Raw genomic sequence first — 18,694 nt, 5'->3', positions numbered from 1 at the left:
TGGGAAGTGCATTCCATGGCAAGAAAGCCAGCAAGACTACACAGGGTATGTCTGAGGAAAAGCAGGAACTGTTCCTCCTCCAGGTCTTTGACGGAACCTCCAACTATGCACATAAGAGATGGATTTGCATGGTGCCTCAGGTTTTTAGAGAATAACTCCTTCTCTACCCTCAATCCGTGTGGAGCTCACTCGCCTCTATTCCAGCCCAAGGGTGAACACATAATCCATTGTGGCCTTCAACATATTCTATCCCCACCTCCAAAATGACTGATTCAGGGACAGACCTGTGCCTCAAATCAGGACAAGGAGATTCAATTCCAGAACTTTTGTAAGAATTACTGGGGAAGAGAAGATAGAAGAATGTAAGCCTATAAATGCTGGGAAATGTGTGGGGTGGAAATGGGGGTATGGGGAGCATCAAAGGGGGATACCATGCTTAAGAGTGAAACACAAAGAGAAACCAACTCTGATAGTATCTGAGTCCCTGGGTCCGGCCATGAAAGGAGCTAGAACTATCTCTGAACTCTACAATTAAAATACCTAACAAATTCTCTTTTTTGCTTAATCCCGTCAAGAGTTGTCTTTCTATCCCTAAGAACCCAAACAATGTGGAACAACAGAGTTTTGTTTTGTATTTTTGTTATTACAACTTATGATCTTACTGGGGATACTAAAAACAGGAGATTAGACTATCTTTCTTAAATTAAAGTGTCTTAATTCTTTGAGCATATGCAGCAGAAAGTTCCACAAGACAAATGGATAAATAATAAATGGACAAATTTTTAAATATTTAAAACAGAGAAAACAACCTAAAAGGAGTAACTTTAAAACAACGATAATACCTCTTGAAGCTTCTGTGTGATAAATAACAAGACTATATTAAAATACACAAGACTAGTCCAGACACCTATTTTATTGATCGGAACCAGATAATGCTGCACTATATTCCTATCTGGGAGAGCAATGTGTTCTTTGACCTTTTTTAAAATTTTGACTATTCAAACACATTGACTTTCCAGCGTTATGTTTTAGCCATTAAGTACATTAAAATTTTTAAAAAATATTTTCTTTGCTGTTTGTGATTATAAGAGTAATACAAGTTCTTTCAAAAAAAAGAGTAATACAGGTTCCTGTTTTAAAAAAAATTTAAATGGGGGGTGACTGGCTAGCTCAGTTAGTAGAGCACACAACTCAATCTCAAGGTCATGAGTTTGAGCCTCATGTTGGGTATGGAGCCTACTTTAAAAAAAATGCTATAGAAATAACAAATATTAGATTTAAATTGTGTGTGCGTGTGCAAAATTAGATTCTAATGTAACACTTTTAAAACTTGTTTTACTTCCTTCACTTAATAATATTTGTACATCTCTCACGTCAGTACAGAAATATCTACCTGATTCCTTTTAAGATTCCATATACTTCATTACCAAGATTTATTTAATCAAGTCCCATTAAGGACACTCAGTATGGGCTACCAGTGTAATACAGCATTAACACAAGACGGTTAATGTTTTCCTTTCACATATAGCACAGTCACTTTTTCTAGCAAAATTTCAACCAACCAAAGTGCCATCAGAATAGATGGCTCAATAATCAGAACATAGATAGCCCCAAAATATATCTAATTTGTATGGTTTAAGAGGAGACAGAAACATGGCAAGGACATAAATGTACTAGATACATTTCTGATTAGATACATAACTGATTTCCTGTCAGGAAAATAAATCAATTTAGGTCATCCCTACCTCTTGACATCAACCTAAAGAAATTACAAATGGATTAATAGTAATAATAACATTAATAATAAATCAACATGAAAATCCAAACATATACAAGTAAGAGACAAATTAAAACATTTAGAGATTACATTTGTCTTTCTAATCAGTAATACATACTCAAATTGGCAATAAAATTCAGTGTCAGTGGAGTACAATAAGGCAAGTTTCCTAAGTCGCCTGTAATATACAAAGTGATATAATCTATTGAAAAGTAATTTACCAATAGGTATCCAGAAATTCCTGTCTATTAAACTAACTCAAGGAAACAATCTGAATTCTTAAGTTGTAGGTATAAAAATATTCATTATATCATAATGTTATACAGTCATGAAAACACCTATATAGGGTATTATAACAATTTCAAAATACATTTATGTCAAAAATATCAGGAAAAAAAGGCAAGACAAAATCTATTCATAAAAATATTATCATTAACTATTTTTTTAAATATTAAAACTAAGGAAATACCTCAAAAAATGTTAAGGGCATTTACATTTGTTTGATAGGATTATGATAATTTTAACTTTCTTTTTTCAACTTTTTTGTATTTGCCAAATCCACATTTATAACCAAAGAAAACAATTAACTTTTAAAAATTTTCAAAATGTACCTCCCACTTCTTAAAAGATGGAGTAAATTCTTCCCAGTAAATAAAAATTTAAAACACTGGACATTATATATAACACAAACAGAAAGGTAAAGAGAAGGCACTAAGTACCTTAAGACCAAGAATGGACACAGTGGTGAGTTTCCAGGGTTTTGATTTGCCTCATAGATTCTAGACGTGGACACAAGAGGCCAGCAATCTGGAAATGCCGAAGGCTACAGAAGAAAACCCATCGAAACCTTTTTTCCCCTCTGTCTCTAGCCAAAACACCAGGAAAGGGACAGCCTAACTGCTCTTCTCCAGTCAAGCACCACAAAAAAATCTGTGGCCTCAATTACACTCCTTCAAGCAAAAGCTGAGTAAAAAGCCTAGATTTCCACCTTTGCAAATTTGTCACAAGGCACCCTAAGCCCTCCTCCCCTGTCAGGATGGTGTGAGAGAAAATCAAGTAGCGAGTAGGACCCACACCTCTGCTGGGTAGTAATGAGACCCCGGTCTGCAGCGGCAGTGGAGACCATGTAGGGAGCCTGGACTTCATTCCTACCCAGCACCAACAAGGCACCCCTACCTGTCTCCCACGGGGGTGTTCGAAGGAGGCTTCGTGCAGAGTGGGGATGTTCACCGCTGCCCAGTGGTAACAAGGCCACCTCTTCCTCCCCTGGTATCAGTAGTGGCCATGCGGGGAGCTAGCACTTTCTGGCCAGCAGTGACAGCCAAGGTTTGGGGGGAAGCACAATTTCTACCTGGCGGAGCAGTAAGAAGGAGCACCCCGCCTTCGTGTTAAAAGAGGCTGAGTGGGGAATCTGGACTTCCATCCCTTCCTTGTAGTAGCCAGACAGTGACCCCCCTTCCTCTGCTGGAGAGGTGTCAGTGAGCGAAAGCTGCTAAAACAGAATGTTTAAATAAGATCCAGGCTCTCAAAATACACAAAATGTCAAGGTTTCAATAAAAATTCACTCATCATACCAACACTAAACATCTGACACTGAAAGAAAAAAGACAGCAGACAACACTGAGATGACAGAGATGTTAGAACAACCTGAAAAAGATTTTAAAGGAACCATGATAAAAATGCTTAAGCAAACAACTGTAAGCACAACATGAAAAATATGAAAAAATAAAAAGCCTCAAAGAACGTGTAGAGATAAAGTAAACGGTATTTTTTAAATTGAGATATAACTTAGTATATCAAATGTAAATTTTAAAAGTGAAAAATAACTCAAGTGACAATAACTTCAAAAGTGAAGCAGTAACTGAAATAAAAAGTTCAGCAGATGGGCTTGACTGCAGAACGGAGAGGACAGAGACAGGAACCGCTAAACCACGACTGAATGATAAACTACTCCCTCTAAAAAGCAGGGTAGAAAAAAAAGGCAGGGAAAAACATGAAAACCAGGGAACTGTGGGACTATCACAAAAGACCTAACACAGGTGTCACTCTGTCCTGAAAGGAGACTTTTTCAGCCAGAAATGGAAAACTACATGAAAAAATAATGGCCAGAAACTCCACACGTTGGTCAGAGACATAAACCTACGAATTCAAGAAACTAAATGATGTCCAACATGAAAAATCCAAAGAAATCCACACCGAGAGTCATCATATCATTAAACTTTTGAAAATGAAAATGTCTTTAAAAAAAAGAAAAGAAAGAAAATGAAAATGTCTTATAGGAAATCAGAGAGCAGGGGCACCTGGCGGGCTCTGCTGGAAGAGCATGCGATTCTTGATGCCAGGGGTGTGAGTTCAGGCCCCACGGGAAGTGTAGAGATTATTTAAATAAATAAAACTTTAAAAAAAAAGAGAAAAGGGGACACCTTACTTATATGCAAAAAATAATTTGAATTACAAGAGAATTTTCATCAGAAAATATGAAGATCAGAAGGAAGTTTTTCAAGTGCTAGGGGAAAAAAAGTCGATCTGAAATCGTAGACCCAGCAAAAATATACTTGAAGGAAAGCAAAGATGACTGTCGACCAGCAGACCTACCCTAAGGAAAGGCTAAAGGAAATTCTCTATAAACAGAGAGAAAACAATAAAGAGGGAACATGTAAACATCAAGAAGGAAGAAAGAACATAATAAACAAAATATGGGTAAATATACACTTTCTATTTACTCAGTATTCTATTTACTCAAATATTCTAACCAATGTTTCACAGTCGAAAGAATAACTATCAAACACTGTCTTGTGGGGACTGAAACGTGAGGGATGTGTAAAACAAGTTACAAATACAGGAGGGCAAAGGGATGGAAAGGCATACTAAATACTCCATGGACCAAAGAAGAATTCTCAAGAGAAATCGCAAAGCACAATGAATTGAATAAAAATGTAAACTAAGTACATGTTAAAATTTGCAGAACACAAGCTACAGAAGTACTGACAGAAATTTACAGCAATAAAATACATGTGTTAGAAAAAGAGGAAAAGTCCAATCAATCATGTAAACTCTCACCTCAAGAAACTATAAACAGAACAAAGGAACCCAGAGCAAGCAGAAGCAAGACAATGATAAAAGGCAGAAATTAGTGAAATTAAAAACAGAAAAACGAGAGAGAAAATTCAGTGAAACAGAGTTTGACCTCGGGTATGACAATGCAAAGAACCACAGGGACACGCTTGGCACTGAATCTGGGGGAGTAATTTTAAAACCCAACCTTTAAAGCTCCTGGAAATGGTCCTACAGGTATGCAACAGATGAAGCAACATCTATACGAGAAAAAATTCTGTAAAAATTTGGTAAGAAAAGTGAGAGTCCGTGGCATCTGAACCAAGACCATTCCCTCCCTCCAGCCTGCCAGCTCAGCACAGCAGAGAATCCACTCTGGTCTACTGCTGCCAACAACACAGGGCTCCCTCTCCAGTCCCCCCCAGCTCCCGGGCTGCAGGGAGGTCTTCCCCAGAGAGGGCAAGCATTTCTGTCAGCACTTCTGACCCTGCCCCAGCTCCCTGCAGCTGAGGCTCTAAGTTCCAGGCAAGGGCAGTCGAGAGATGGGCCTCCCTCCCTCTACTTGGCCCCCACTCAGGGAACACGCTCTACTCTAGGTGAAAGTCCGCTGGGAAGACTGGGGCTCCAATCCCACTTGTCTAGGCTCATAAGATGGTGGTTCTTTTTTTTTTTTTTTTTTTAAATTTTTTTTTTCAACGTTTATTTATTTTTGCGACAGAGAGAGACAGAGCATGAACGGGGGAGGGGCAGAGAGAGAGGGAGACACAGAATCGGAAACAGGCTCCAGGCTCTGAGCCATCAGCCCAGAGCCTGACGCGGGGCTCGAACTCATGGACCGCGAGATCGTGACCTGGCTGAAGTCGGACGCTTAACCGACTGCGCCACCCAGGCGCCCCTAAGATGGTGGTTCTACAACAGGAAAGGCAGGTCAAGATCGCAGACTACTGACTCTCCCACGAGTGCTCAGCTCCTAAAACGAGGGTGTCTCTCACAGAAAAGTATACAGTTGTCCCCACTCTTGGCTCCAGAGCCCTGGCCGGGAGATTGTCCGTGAGGAGAGGAGCAAGCAGTAAAAAAAATGGCTCTTACCCTCTTCCCAGCAACAGAGCACAGAGAAATCCAGGCCTAAGGAGGTTGTCGAAACCAGCGGAGGCAGTGGGGAAAGGCAGTTGGAAGAAGGTTCATAGATTCAAGATGACACGGGCTAAAATCTAGGTCGGCTAGTTTGCAGGAGAAAACCAGAAGACACAGCTGGGCGGGACCCTCCCGGGATGAGAACAAATGTCAAACACTGACTCCAGGACCTAATACTTCGAAGGATCCCCCAAATTTGATGGATTAGTCTATAGAACAGATTATGCCCCAGGGCACTTTTGAAAATAAGAGAGAAAACAGTAGGAAATCTTCAGAGTAAAATAGATGGGTTTTGTCAGGGAAAGAGGATGGGCATCCTGCCAAAACCACAGCCAACCCAGGGTGACTGAGCATACCCAAAGCTGTGCCTCCCCGAGAAGCAACATCAGAGGCTTGATGCTGAAGAAAAATAGGAGAGGGTGGAAAGAGACCTCAAAAAAAACCCCAAAAAAAACAAAAAACCAAAATCCATGCAGTCGCTACACATGTAAACAAGAAAGTCATAATAAAAAGCCATGAGGGGGGAAGGTGTCCAAGAGGTAATTATTAAGATTTATTACAATATATTATCTAAAATGCCCAGTTTCTAACAAAAAAAATCCCTGCAAGACACATAAATATTTCTCATCACCAGCATCCACTGCTGTGCACATGCACGAGGCTAACCTCTGCAGCTGTACAACTACGTGCCGACAATCAGGGATCCCGCAGCTGCTGGCCCACAGGCACAGAGCCAACCCTGACTCCCGTCACTGGCCTGCATGGCTTTGAGGGCCTGCAGCTAGCTCCCATAGTCACGCAAATGCATGCTGACAGCCAAGGCCCCCACAATTGCTTATGCGTCTGGGTTGGCCCTGATTCATTTCACTGACCTGCATGCCACCAGCCCCAGCGTCCATGACCACCCTCCATTACCGTGCACAGGCTGTGGCTAGCCACAGCAGTCACAGGAGTACAAACCAACAGCCAGGGTCCCTGAGCTGACTATCTGACCAACGGTGGCCCTGGACACTGCTCCTGGCTCTGACCCTCCCCATTGCCTGTGTCTGCGGCTGGCCCCTAACACCACATTGGCTCCCACGGCCAGGCATCAGGCCACCACACGATGCTCAGGCCACCACCACCTGCCCTGGTCCTTAGCCATTGGACCTGAAGGCACTGCTGAGGACCCCAGCAGCCCATACACCCATGGTGGACCATTCACAGATCTCATCAACGATCACACCATTGTTGATGTCGTGCTCCCAACTGCCTGAGCAGACAAGATACTACGCCAGCCCCGTCCCTAACCTAGAATTGCCAGGGGGAGGGAAAAAAGTCAATCGAAAATCCTAGATGCAGCAATCCCAGTTACACCCTGCACCACAGCACACTCCAGCATGCCCCCATCTATATGTGAGTTCTTTCCATAAAGTCTCCAAGAGGTGACTGCTTCTTCAAATGCATAGTCATCTACACAGGGCTGCAGGAATCATGAAGAATCAAAGAAACACGATACTGCCAAAGGAACAAAGTAAACTTCTAATAAAACACACACACACACACACACACACACACACACACACACACAGAAATTAAGATCCATAAAATGCCTGGCAAACATTTCAAAATAACTGTCCTAAAGATGCTCCAAGAGCAACAAGAGATCAGACATATACAATTTAACAAAATCGGAAAAATAATACAAGAGTAAAATTAAAAGTTCAATCCAGGGGCGCCTGGGTGGCGCAGTCGGTTAAGTGTCCGACTTCAGCCAGGTCACGATCTCGCGGTCCGTGGGTTTGAGCCCCGCGTCAGGCTCTGGGCTGATGGCTCGGAGCCTGGAGCCTGTTTCCGATTCTGTGTCTCCCTCTCTCTCTGCCCCTCCCCAGTTCATGCTCTGTCTTGCTCTGTCCCAAAAATAAAATAAAAAACGTTGGAAAAAAAAAATTAAAAAAAAAAAAAGTTCAATCCAAAGATAAAAAAACAATGATGAACCAACAATACATTTGGGGGCTGGAGAATACAGTGACTAAACTGAAGAATTCAATGGAGAGCTTCAACAGCCCACACGACCCATCAAAAGAAAAGAATCAGTGAAATCAAAGACAGATCATTTGAAATTATCCAGTCAAAGGTACAAAAGATACAAGAATGAAAAGGAATAAAGAAAGCCTACAGAACTAGTCTGAAACTACTTTATTTTTTTTTATTTTTTTTATTTATTTATTTATATATTTTTTTCAACGTTTTTATTTATTTATGGGACAGACAGAGACAGAGCATGAACGGGGGAGGGACAGAGAGAGAGAGGGAGACACAGAATCGGAAACAGGCTCCAGGCTCCGAGCCATCAGCCCAGAGCCTGACGCGGGGCTCGAACTCACGGACCGTGAGATCGTGACCTGGCTGAAGTCGGACGCTTAACCGACTGCGCCACCCAGGCGCCCCTGAAACTACTTTTAAAAAAAATATATGTTTTATGAGAATCCCAGAAGGAAAAGAGGGGGGAAAAGGGTCAGAAAACTCAAAGAAACTATAGCTGAGAATTTCCTAAATCTGGGGAGATACATGGACATCCAAGTTCACTAAGCTCATACATTCCCAAACAAACGCAACCCAAAGAGATTTCTGAAAGACACGTTATAATAAAACTGTCAAAAATCAAAGACAAAGCAAGAACCTTGAGAGCTGCAAAGGAAAAAAGCTTGTCAATTTTAAGAGATTCCCCCACACCCTCCCATGAGGCTATCAGATTTCTCTATAGAACCCTTGCACACCCAGAGTGGAATGATGCATTCAAAATGCTGTAAATAAACTTCCAACCAAGAATACTTGATCCAGCAAAGCTGTCCTTGAGAAATGAAAGAGAGAGAACTTCCCAGACCTGCCATATAAGTCAAAATTTCAGAAATTCTGAAAGGAGCTCTTCACGCTACAATAAAAGGAAGCGATTTACTACCAGAGAGCACATGAAAATAATCAAGGTGAGTCTATAGTCAGATTCAACATACCCCAATAGTGTAATATGTTGGTGCGTTTATGGTGTAACTCTAATATAAAGACCAAAGGACAGAAGAATTGAAGATAACAACAGTGGGGAGCACAGCTGGCTCAGTCAGTTAAAGCGTCTGACTCCTGATCTCGGCTCGGGTCATCATCTCACGGTTTGTGAATGTGAGGCCCGCATTGGGCTCTGTACTGATGGCAAAGAGCCTGCTTGGGATTCTGTCTCTCCTTTTCTCTGCCCCTCTCCACTTCACACACACGTGGTCTCTCTTTCCCTCTCTCTCAAAATAAATAAATAAACTTATTGGTGGACATTGAATTTGCTTCCAGTTTAAAAAAAAAAAGATAACTATAGCAACAATAACTGGCTAGTATATACACTGTATAAAAAGATGTAAATTATGACATCAAAAACATAAAATGTGTTAGAGGCAGTAAAAGGATAGAGTTTTTGCATGTGACTGAGGTTAAGCTGCTATCAGCTTAGAGGACTGTTATATTTTATGTAAGCCTCATGGTAACCACAAAGTAAAAACCTTCAGGAAATGTATAAAAGAAAAAGAGAAGCAAATCAAAGCATACCACTATGAAAAAAATCATCAATTCACAAAGGAAGACCGAGAGGAACAAACAGAAAACAGTATATTGGGATAAGTCCTTGCCTATCGATGATTACTTTAAATGTACATGGATTATATCACCCATCAATAGATGTGGGGTGGCTGAATGGATGAGAAAACAAAACCCAACTGTGCTCCCTAGAAGAGACTCATGTGTAAGCTGTAAGGACACATGTAGGGATTAGGTGAAAGGATGGAAAAAGATTCCACAAAAATGGAAACCCAAAGAGAAATATTAGACAAAACAGATTTTAAGCCAAAAACTGTAACAAGAAATGTGGTCATCATCATGATAAAGGAGTCAATTCACCAGGAGGATATGACAGTCTTAAAAACCTATGCATCCAACATCAGAGCACCTGAATACATTAACTACTAACAGATCTGAGGGGGAAAAAAAAGACAAGAACACAATAATAGTAGAGGACTTCAATACCCCATTTTCAACAATGAATAGGTCAGTCATACAGACAGAACATCAGTAAAGACACATTGGACTTGAACTATACTTTAAATCAAATGGACCTAACAGATAAACACTGAACATTCCATCCAATAGCAGCAGAATACACATTCTTCTCAAGCACACAGAGCACCATCCAGAGTGGACCATATATTAGGCCATAAAACAAGCCTTAACAATGTTGAAAAATTAAGATCACATCAAGTATCTTTTCATACCAAAATGGTATAAAGTTAGAAATCAATAATAGGAAAAAACTGGAAAATTCACAAATATGTGGAAAATAATCAACACATTTCTGAAAAACCAATGGGTCAAATAAGAAATCAAAAAAGAAGTCAAAAATATATTGAAGCAAACAAATATGGAAACACAACATACCAAACAAACCTTAGGGAATGGAGCAAAAGCAGTTCTTAGAGGAAAGTTGATAGCAATAACTGGTTACCTTAAAAAGCAAGAAAGAAGGGGACGTGGGTGGCTCAGTTGGTTAAGTGTCCAACTCTTCATTTCGGCCCAGGTCATGATCTCCCAGTTCATTAGTTTGAGCCCTACATCTGGCTCTACACTGACAGCACAGAGGCTGCTTGGGATTCTCTTTTTCCCTCTCTCTGACCCTCCCCACCTCAAAATAAATAAACTCAAAAAAAAAAAAAAAAAAAGCAAGAGGGCGCCTGCGTGGCTCGGTTAAGCATCCGACTTCAGCTCAGGTCATGATCTCGCATTCATGGGTTCAAGCCCCATGTCAGGCTCTGTGCTGACAGCTCAGAGCCTGGAGCCTGCTTTGGATTCTGTGTCTCCCTCTCTCTCTGCCCCTCCCCTGCTCATGCTCTGTCTCTCACTCTCTCAAAAATAAACATTAAAAAAAAAATTTTTTTTTAAATAAAAAGGCAAGAAAGATCCCAGACTACTCAACTTTATAGCTCAAGGAAGTAGAAAAGAACTTAAGCCCAAAATTAGCAGAAGGAAGTAAAATGACAAAGATCAGAACAGAAATAAATGAAATAGAAAACAGGAAAACAACAGGAAAGATCAACAAAACTTAGTGTGGGGTTTTTTTTTTTTGAAAAGATAAACAAAATTGACAAGTTGTTAGCTAGACTTACTGAGAAGAGAAAGAACTCAAATAAGTAAAATTATAAATGAAAAAGGAGATATTACAACTCATACATGAAAAAGACAAAGAACCATTAAGAGACTACTATTAACAATTATATGCCAAGAAATTGAATACCCCAGAAGAAATGGGTACATTCCTAGAAATATCCAGCCAACCAGGGCTGAATCATGAAAAAATAGAAAATCTGAAGAGACCAGTAACAAGTAAGGAGATGGAATCAGTAACTAAAAACCTCCCAACAAAGAAAAGCCCAAGACCATATGGCTCCACTTGTGAATTCTACCAAATATTTATAGAAGAATGAATGCCAAACCTTTTCAAACTCATCCAAAAAAATGAGGCCAGCATTACCATGATACCAATGTCAGATAAGGGCACTATAAAAAACTATAGTTCAAAATCCCTGATGAATACAGATGCAAAAGTTCTCAACAAAATGCTATCAAACCAAATTTAACAGTACTTTAAAAGGATGATACACCATGAGCAAATGAGATTTATCCCTGTGATTCAAAGATCAACATACACCCAAAAATGATACAATAAGTTAATTGATGGAAAGATAGAAATCATAGCTTCATCTCAATAGAAGCAGAAAAAGCATGTGACAGAATTCAACATCCTTCCCTGATAAAAACTCTTGAAAAAGTGGGTACAGAAGGAACGTACCTCAACATAATAAAGACCAGTGGCACCTGGGCGGCTCAGTTGGTTAAGCGTCCAACTTCAGCTCAGGTCATGATCTTGCAGTTCATGAGTTCGAGCCCCATGTCAGGCTCTGTGCTGACAGCTCAGAGCTCGGAGCCTACTTTAGATTCTGTGTCTCCTTCTCTCTCCACCCCTCCCCTGCTTACGTGTGCTCGCTCTCTCTCTCTCTCTCTCTCTCTCTCTCTCTCTCAAAAATAAAAACATTAAAAAAAAAACATATAAAGACCATATATGATAAGCCCACAGATACCATCATATTCAACAGTGAGAAGTTGAAAGCTTTTCCTCTAAGATCACAAATAATACAAGGGTGCCCTCTCTCACCACTCCTATTCAATGTAGTATTGAAGGTCTTGCCAGAGAAAATAGGCAAAAAGAAAAAAGAAAAAGAAATAAAAGGTGTCATCCAAGCCAAAGGAAGCAGTAAAATTATCTGTTTGTAGATGACATGATCTTATACACAGAAAATCCTAAACACTCAATCAGAAGCTATTAGAATAAACAAATTCGTTAAAGTTTCAGGACACAAAATCAACATACAGAAAGGAGTAATATTTCTATACACTAACAATGAATTGTTAAAAAAAAAAAGAACAAAAAAAGGAAAACAATCCCATCCCATTTATAATAGTGTCATAAAAACCACAATGAATAAATTTAACCAAGGGGCTGAAAGATCTGTACATACACTGAAAACATTTTAACAATAAAATGTCCGTACTACCCAAAGCCACCTAAAGACTCAATGCAATCCCTGTCAAAATTCCAGTGAAGTTTTTACAGAAACAGAAAAACAATCCTAACATTTGTAATAAATTACAAAACACTCCAAATAGCCAAAGCAAATGTGAGAAAGAACAAAGCCGGAAGCATCACACTTCCTGACTTCAAACTGTATTATAAAGCTATGGTAATCAAAACAGTATGGTATTGGCATAAAAACAAAACAAAAACCTAGATCGATGGAACAGAATTAAGAACCTAGAAATAAATCCTTGTCAATTAATATCTGACAAGAGAGGGGTGCCTGGGTGGCGCAGTTGGTTAAGCGTCCGACTTCAGCCAGGTCACGATCTCGCGGTCCGTGAGTTCGAGCCCCGCGTCAGGCTCTGGGCTGATGGCTCAGAACCTGGAGCCTGTTTCCAATTCTGTGTCTCCCTCTCTCTCTGCCCCTCCCCCGTTCATGCTCTGTCTCTCTCTGTCCCAAAAATAAATAAATGTTGAAAAAAAAAATTTTTTTTTAAATATCTGACAAGAGAAACAAGAAAACTCAATGGGGATAAATGGTGCTGGGAAAATTGTATATTCACATGCAGAAGAATGAAAATGGGCCTCTCTCTATCTTACACCACTCAAAAAACTTAACTGAAATGGATTAAGAACTTAATTATAAGATCTGAAACTATGAACTACTAGAAGAAAACATATGAAAAAGCTCCTTTACTTAGCAATGATTTTTGTTACACAAACAATAAATGCAAAAATTTTAAAAAATGCGACTGTCACCAAACTAAAAAGCTTATTCCTCACTTCAAAAACAAACAAACAAAAAAGAAACAATCAACAAAATGAAAAGCCAACCTAAGGAATAGGAGAAACTATTTGGGGATCATCTATCTGATAAGGGTTTAAGATCATCCAAAATATAAGAAACTCATGCAAATCAAAGGCAAAACAATCAAAACAAGAAAAAAAAATCTGATTTAAAAATGGACATGGGGCGCCTGGGTGGTGCAGGCGGTTAAGCGTCCGACTTCAGCCAGGTCACGATCTCGCGGTCCGCGAGTTCGAGCCCCGCGTCGGGCTCTGGGCTGATGGCTCAGAGCCTGGAGCCTGTTTCCGATTCTGTGTCTCCCTCTCTCTCTGCCCCTCCCCCGTTCATGCTCTGTCTCTCTCTGTCCCAAAAATAAAAAAATAAAAAAATTAAAAAAATTAAAAATAAATAAATAAAAATGGACAAAAGACCCAAACGTTTTTCCAAAGAGGAGATACAAATGACAAACAAGTACATTGAAAGTCGCTGCAAGTATCTAATCATCTGGAATATCAAAACCACAATGAGGTATCACTTCAGCCTTGTTAGGATGGCTGTTATTAAAAAGATAAACGATAACAAGTGTTGGTGAGGGTGTGGGGAAATGGGAACCCCTATGCACTGATGGTTCAAATGTAAATTAGTGCAGCTGCTATGGAAACAAGAATGGAGATTCCTCAATATATTGCAAATAGAACTGGCACGTGATCCAGAAAAGATCCAGCAATTCCACTTAGTGGGTATATATCCAAAGGAAACAAAATCACTATCTGAAAGAGAGATCTACTCGCCTGGGTTCACTGTAGCATTGTTTACAACAGTCAAGACATGGAAACAACCGAAGTGCCCATCAATGGATGAATGGATAAGAAGTTGTGGTGGACATATATAATGGAATACTATTTAGCCATGAAAAAGAAGGAAATCATGCTATTTGCAACATGGATGGACCTTGAGGGCATTATTCTAAGCGAAATAAGTTAGAGAAAGACAAATACGGATGATCTCACTTATATATGCAATCTTAAGAAAACTGAAGTCATAAAATGTTTCTAATTTTGATGAAGTCTAATTTATCATTTTTCCTTTTTTAAATCATTTTTTTAAATAAAACAGAGAAAAGATTGATAGTTGCCAGAGGCAGGGGTTGGGTGGGGGGAAATGAATGAAGGTGGTCAATATATACAAACTTCAAGTTATAAGGTTAATAAATTCTGTGGATATAATGTACAGAATGGTGACTATAGTTAACAATACTGTAATGTATATTTGAAAGTTGCTAAGACAGTCAGTGGTAAAAGTTCTCATCACAAGAAAATAAAAATTTGTAACCGTGTGGCAAGATGCACGTTAACTAACTGTGGTATTTATTCAGCAATACATACATACATCAAACCATTATGTTGTACACCTTAAACTAATACAATGTTACACGTCTCTTACACCTCAATAAAATGGTGGGGTGGGGGGTTAAAATTAGTTCTCTCAAAAAACTGCATACTGTTTACTATCCACCTCGCACAATTGACCTGAGAGTACCTGCTAGTACTCTCAAAACTCAGCTTACCTTCTCTGATACTGCAGTCAAAAAATTATCCTAAAACCTATATGGAAAGGCAAAGGAGCTGAAATTAACACAATTTTGAAAAAGAGTAAAATGGGAACATAGAGACTACCCAATTTGAAGACTTATTCTATTGCTAGAGTTACCAAAACTGTGGTATTACCAGGACAGACACATAGATTAATGGAACAAAACAGAGAATCTAAAAATGGGGAATCATTTGCCAAACTGATTTTTTGACAGTGGTACAAAAGCAACTCATTAGGGAAAAGAGTGCCAAGCAACGGTGATAGACATCAATAGGGAAAAAAACAACCCTCAGTATAAGTCTCACGTCTTATATAAAAGTTAATGCAAAATGTATCACGGACTTAAATGTAAAATGTAAAAGTTTTAGAAAAAATATGGGAGAAAATCTTCAGGATGGAAGGCCTGGGAAACAGTTCTTAGACATGACACTACAAGCATAATTCATAAAAGGAAAAACTGATAAACTGAACTTCATCAACATTAATAACTTCTAGGGGGCACCTGGCTGGCTCATTCAGAGCAACATGTGACTCTTAATCTCCGGGGTCATGAGTTCGAGCCCCACATTCGGGGTAGAGATTACTTAGAAAAAATTAAGAACACTTGCTCTTCAATATACCTTGAAAAGACAAGCTACAGACTCGAAGAAATAGTTGCAAACCACGTATCTGTCAAGGTTTAATACCTAGGCTATACACATAAAGAACTCTCAAAACACAGCAGTAAGATAAATAAACAGTCCAAGGAGAAAATGGACATGATCAAGGTGCCGGCAGACTCAGTCTGGTGAGGGCTGCTTTCTGGTTCACAGACCAATATCATTTTGCCGTACCCTTACAGGGCTAAGAGAGACAAGGAAGCTCTCTGAGGTTTGTTTTTTGTAAGGGCACTAATCTCACTGATAAGGGCTCTACCCTCATGATTTAGTCATCTCCCTAAGGCCCCACCTCCAAGTACCATCACATTAGAGATTATTAGGTTTCAACATATAAATAGCGGGAGAAGAACAAGTATTCCGTCTACAGCAAGTATCTAACATTTATATATTTTACTTCTTTGTGTTATTATGTCTTTTTAATTAGAGCATAAGCTCTGTAAAGACAAGATTCATCTTTATTTTGTTCACTGCTATTACCTGAGTCTAGAAAAATGCCTGGCACATAGCAGGTGCTGAATAATTATTTACTGAATAAAATATCTACTAATCTAAAATAACAATAAGCTCAATGCAAATACCAGGGATGTTATTTTCCATACGGCACTAAAACTATTGCTGCTTTCTATTAAGACAATTTAGTTTTATGGAAACTAATTTGACAATAAATTTCATATAATAAAAAATTAAAAAAACAAAACAAAACATGTTTTTCACCAAAAAAAAAAAAAAAGACAATTTAGTTTTATGCATTAACGCAAATTTACTTGTCATAAAAGCAAAATACACTTTGTAAAGTGTACTTACATAAAGGTTTTTCCCTCAGGTCTTATAACTTAAATTACAATTACCTTATTTAAAGCATGTCCAACATGTGGGTCACCATTTGCATAAGGAGGTCCATCATGAAGACAAAATTCTGTCTTTACTTTTCTTTCTCTTTGCCATGAATAAAGTTCTGAAAATCCACATTTCTGTTTAAAAAGAACCATAATATCTGAACATCACCCAAATACATACTCCTGCATCTTACCGTAAGTAACAGCCAGCATTTGCTTATTTCTTATCCCATGCCAATGTATTCAACTCTAAAACCCGATGGTGAAGTTTCTAAAATGCACATCTGAGTCCTCATCTTTTAAAACTTTTTAATAGTTTCCCTATAGGCTTCACGTTGAGGTCTGAGCTCTTTATACTGTAAACAGAGCCCTGTTTAGGAGCACCAAATTCTGGCCAGTGTCTCGGCACTCTCCACCCTTCACTCCTCAGTCCAGCCATGCTGAAGGGCCTGTACACTACCCACCCCCCCACCCCCCCACACCCACACACTCTTATCCTTGCTCTCCTTTGGCCTCAATACCTGCTACTGTCAAAATCCCAACAACACTCACTGCAGCCCTACCCCCCTTCTCTCACCTACTGTGCACCCTTGGCCCAGTCATTTTGCCTTTATGGGCATCCGTGTTCCCTCTTTTGAAAAAATGTTAACAGTAACCAATTCACAGAGCTGGTGTGAAAATTACACGAGAAAACATCTGAAATTGTCACAGTTCCTGGCATAACAACAGTATTGAATAAGACACTTTAAAAAAAGTAGGTGGCAGGGGCGCCTGGGTGGCGCAGTCGGTTAAGCGTCCGACTTCAGCCAGGTCACGATCTCGCGGTCCGTGAGTTCGAGCCCCGCGTCAGGCTCTGGGCTGATGGCTCGGAGCCTGGAGCCTGTTTCCGATTCTGTGCCTCCCTCTCTCTCTGCCCCTCCCCCGTTCATGGTCTGTCTCTCTCTGTCCTAAAAATAAACGTTGAAAAAAAAAATTAAAAAAAAAAAGTAGGTGGCAGGGCAGCTGGGTGGCTCAGTCGGTCAAGCATCAGACCCCTGGGGGTCTCGGCTCAGGTCATGATCTCATGGTTTGTGAGATCAAGCCCCACATGGGGCTCTGTGCTGACAGTGCTGAGCCTGCTTGGGATTCTCTCTCTCTCTCAAAATAAATAAATAAACTTTAAAAAAAAAAGTAGATGGCTAAAACAGGTTTATGAGTCTAGAAGTCTGATAACTGCCATAAAAATATCTGGCTAAGCAAATTTACTTGACCAATATATGCTAAATATGGAGAATTTTTAAAACTCTGGAAGTACAGAAACTGAGAAGTGAATTTTCTCTTAGAAAACTCAGTCTAACACAGGAGAAAGGTGCATAGCTTAGGAAGGGACTCTGAGGAAGTAAGTACAGCTACTCTCTTCTGCAAACAAGTCAGAATTCCAACTAGGCGCCTAACGACAACACAAAAGTAAGCTTCAACTTTCCCACATAATCGAAAACTTTATTTACAAGTGTCCATGTTAATTTACTTTTCACAAACCACTGGAAAAGTGTCCAAATTCGACTTGTTTTTGCCTAAAAAATGGCACTTATATTCAGCGCTGCTATGCGAGCATCCCTCTTTAATATTCTGCTCTGGAACCTGCTACAACTGAGGGATTCACCTAGAGGTTTTCCAGCAAGAAACCCTGTTGGGAGCCCCACTCGTCCGGTCACAACGTCGCCGCCCAAAGGAGTCTAGAACCCGCGGCCTTACCTGCCGGGGTGTGTGGGTCACCCGGAGCGGCTGCCTGCGAGGGCCCAGCTCCCCTCCGCCCCCAGGCCGGCCCGGGCCTCCCTGCCCACCTGCTGGATCTCCAGCTCCGTGTCGGGCTGCTGGCGGCCCAGCAGCTTCATGGGGAAGCTGGTCTGCGGCAGCAGCACTGTGTCCCGATATCTGCCATTACTCGAGTTCTGCAGCTGGTTACTGGCCCCGGTGACTGGCCGCACCAAAAGCCTCCTCGTCGTCCCTCGCCATCCCGGGTGACAACGAAGATGGGGCGGCACCCACAGATTTCGGGCCGTGGCCAGAGCCGCCGCCCCCGGCCCGCGCGGGTGCAGCCCCCAACGCATGGCGGGCTAACCCCGACCTCCCCGTGAGCGCCAGGTCCTCCGCGGGAGGATCCCGCCCGGGGTCTGGAAAACACGGACCCCAGGGAACCTCCACGAGCTCTACCGGAGTGCGCACGCG

General features: G+C 40.5%; 1 protein-coding gene across 1 annotated transcript in view; it reads right to left on the bottom strand.

Moving 5' to 3' along the window:
• IARS2 (isoleucyl-tRNA synthetase 2, mitochondrial) overlaps positions 1-18,694 on the bottom strand; it is a 68,778-nt gene extending 50,084 nt beyond the window's left edge. Inside the window, exons 1-2 of the mRNA XM_040461005.1 lie at positions 18,310-18,694; positions 16,499-16,621 (exon numbers count right to left, since the gene is read on the bottom strand). Of these exons, the coding sequence (XP_040316939.1) occupies positions 16,499-16,621; positions 18,310-18,576 (390 nt within the window). The 5' untranslated portion in view covers positions 18,577-18,694. The remainder of the gene's footprint in view (positions 1-16,498; positions 16,622-18,309) is intronic.

Source organism: Herpailurus yagouaroundi, unplaced genomic scaffold (genome assembly GCF_014898765.1).
Source record: "Herpailurus yagouaroundi ecotype Mexico unplaced genomic scaffold, PumYag 253, whole genome shotgun sequence".
NCBI lineage: Eukaryota > Metazoa > Chordata > Mammalia > Carnivora > Felidae > Herpailurus > Herpailurus yagouaroundi.
The sequence above is the reverse complement of the archived record's forward strand: the minus strand, read 5'-3'. Positions and strand labels throughout refer to the sequence as shown.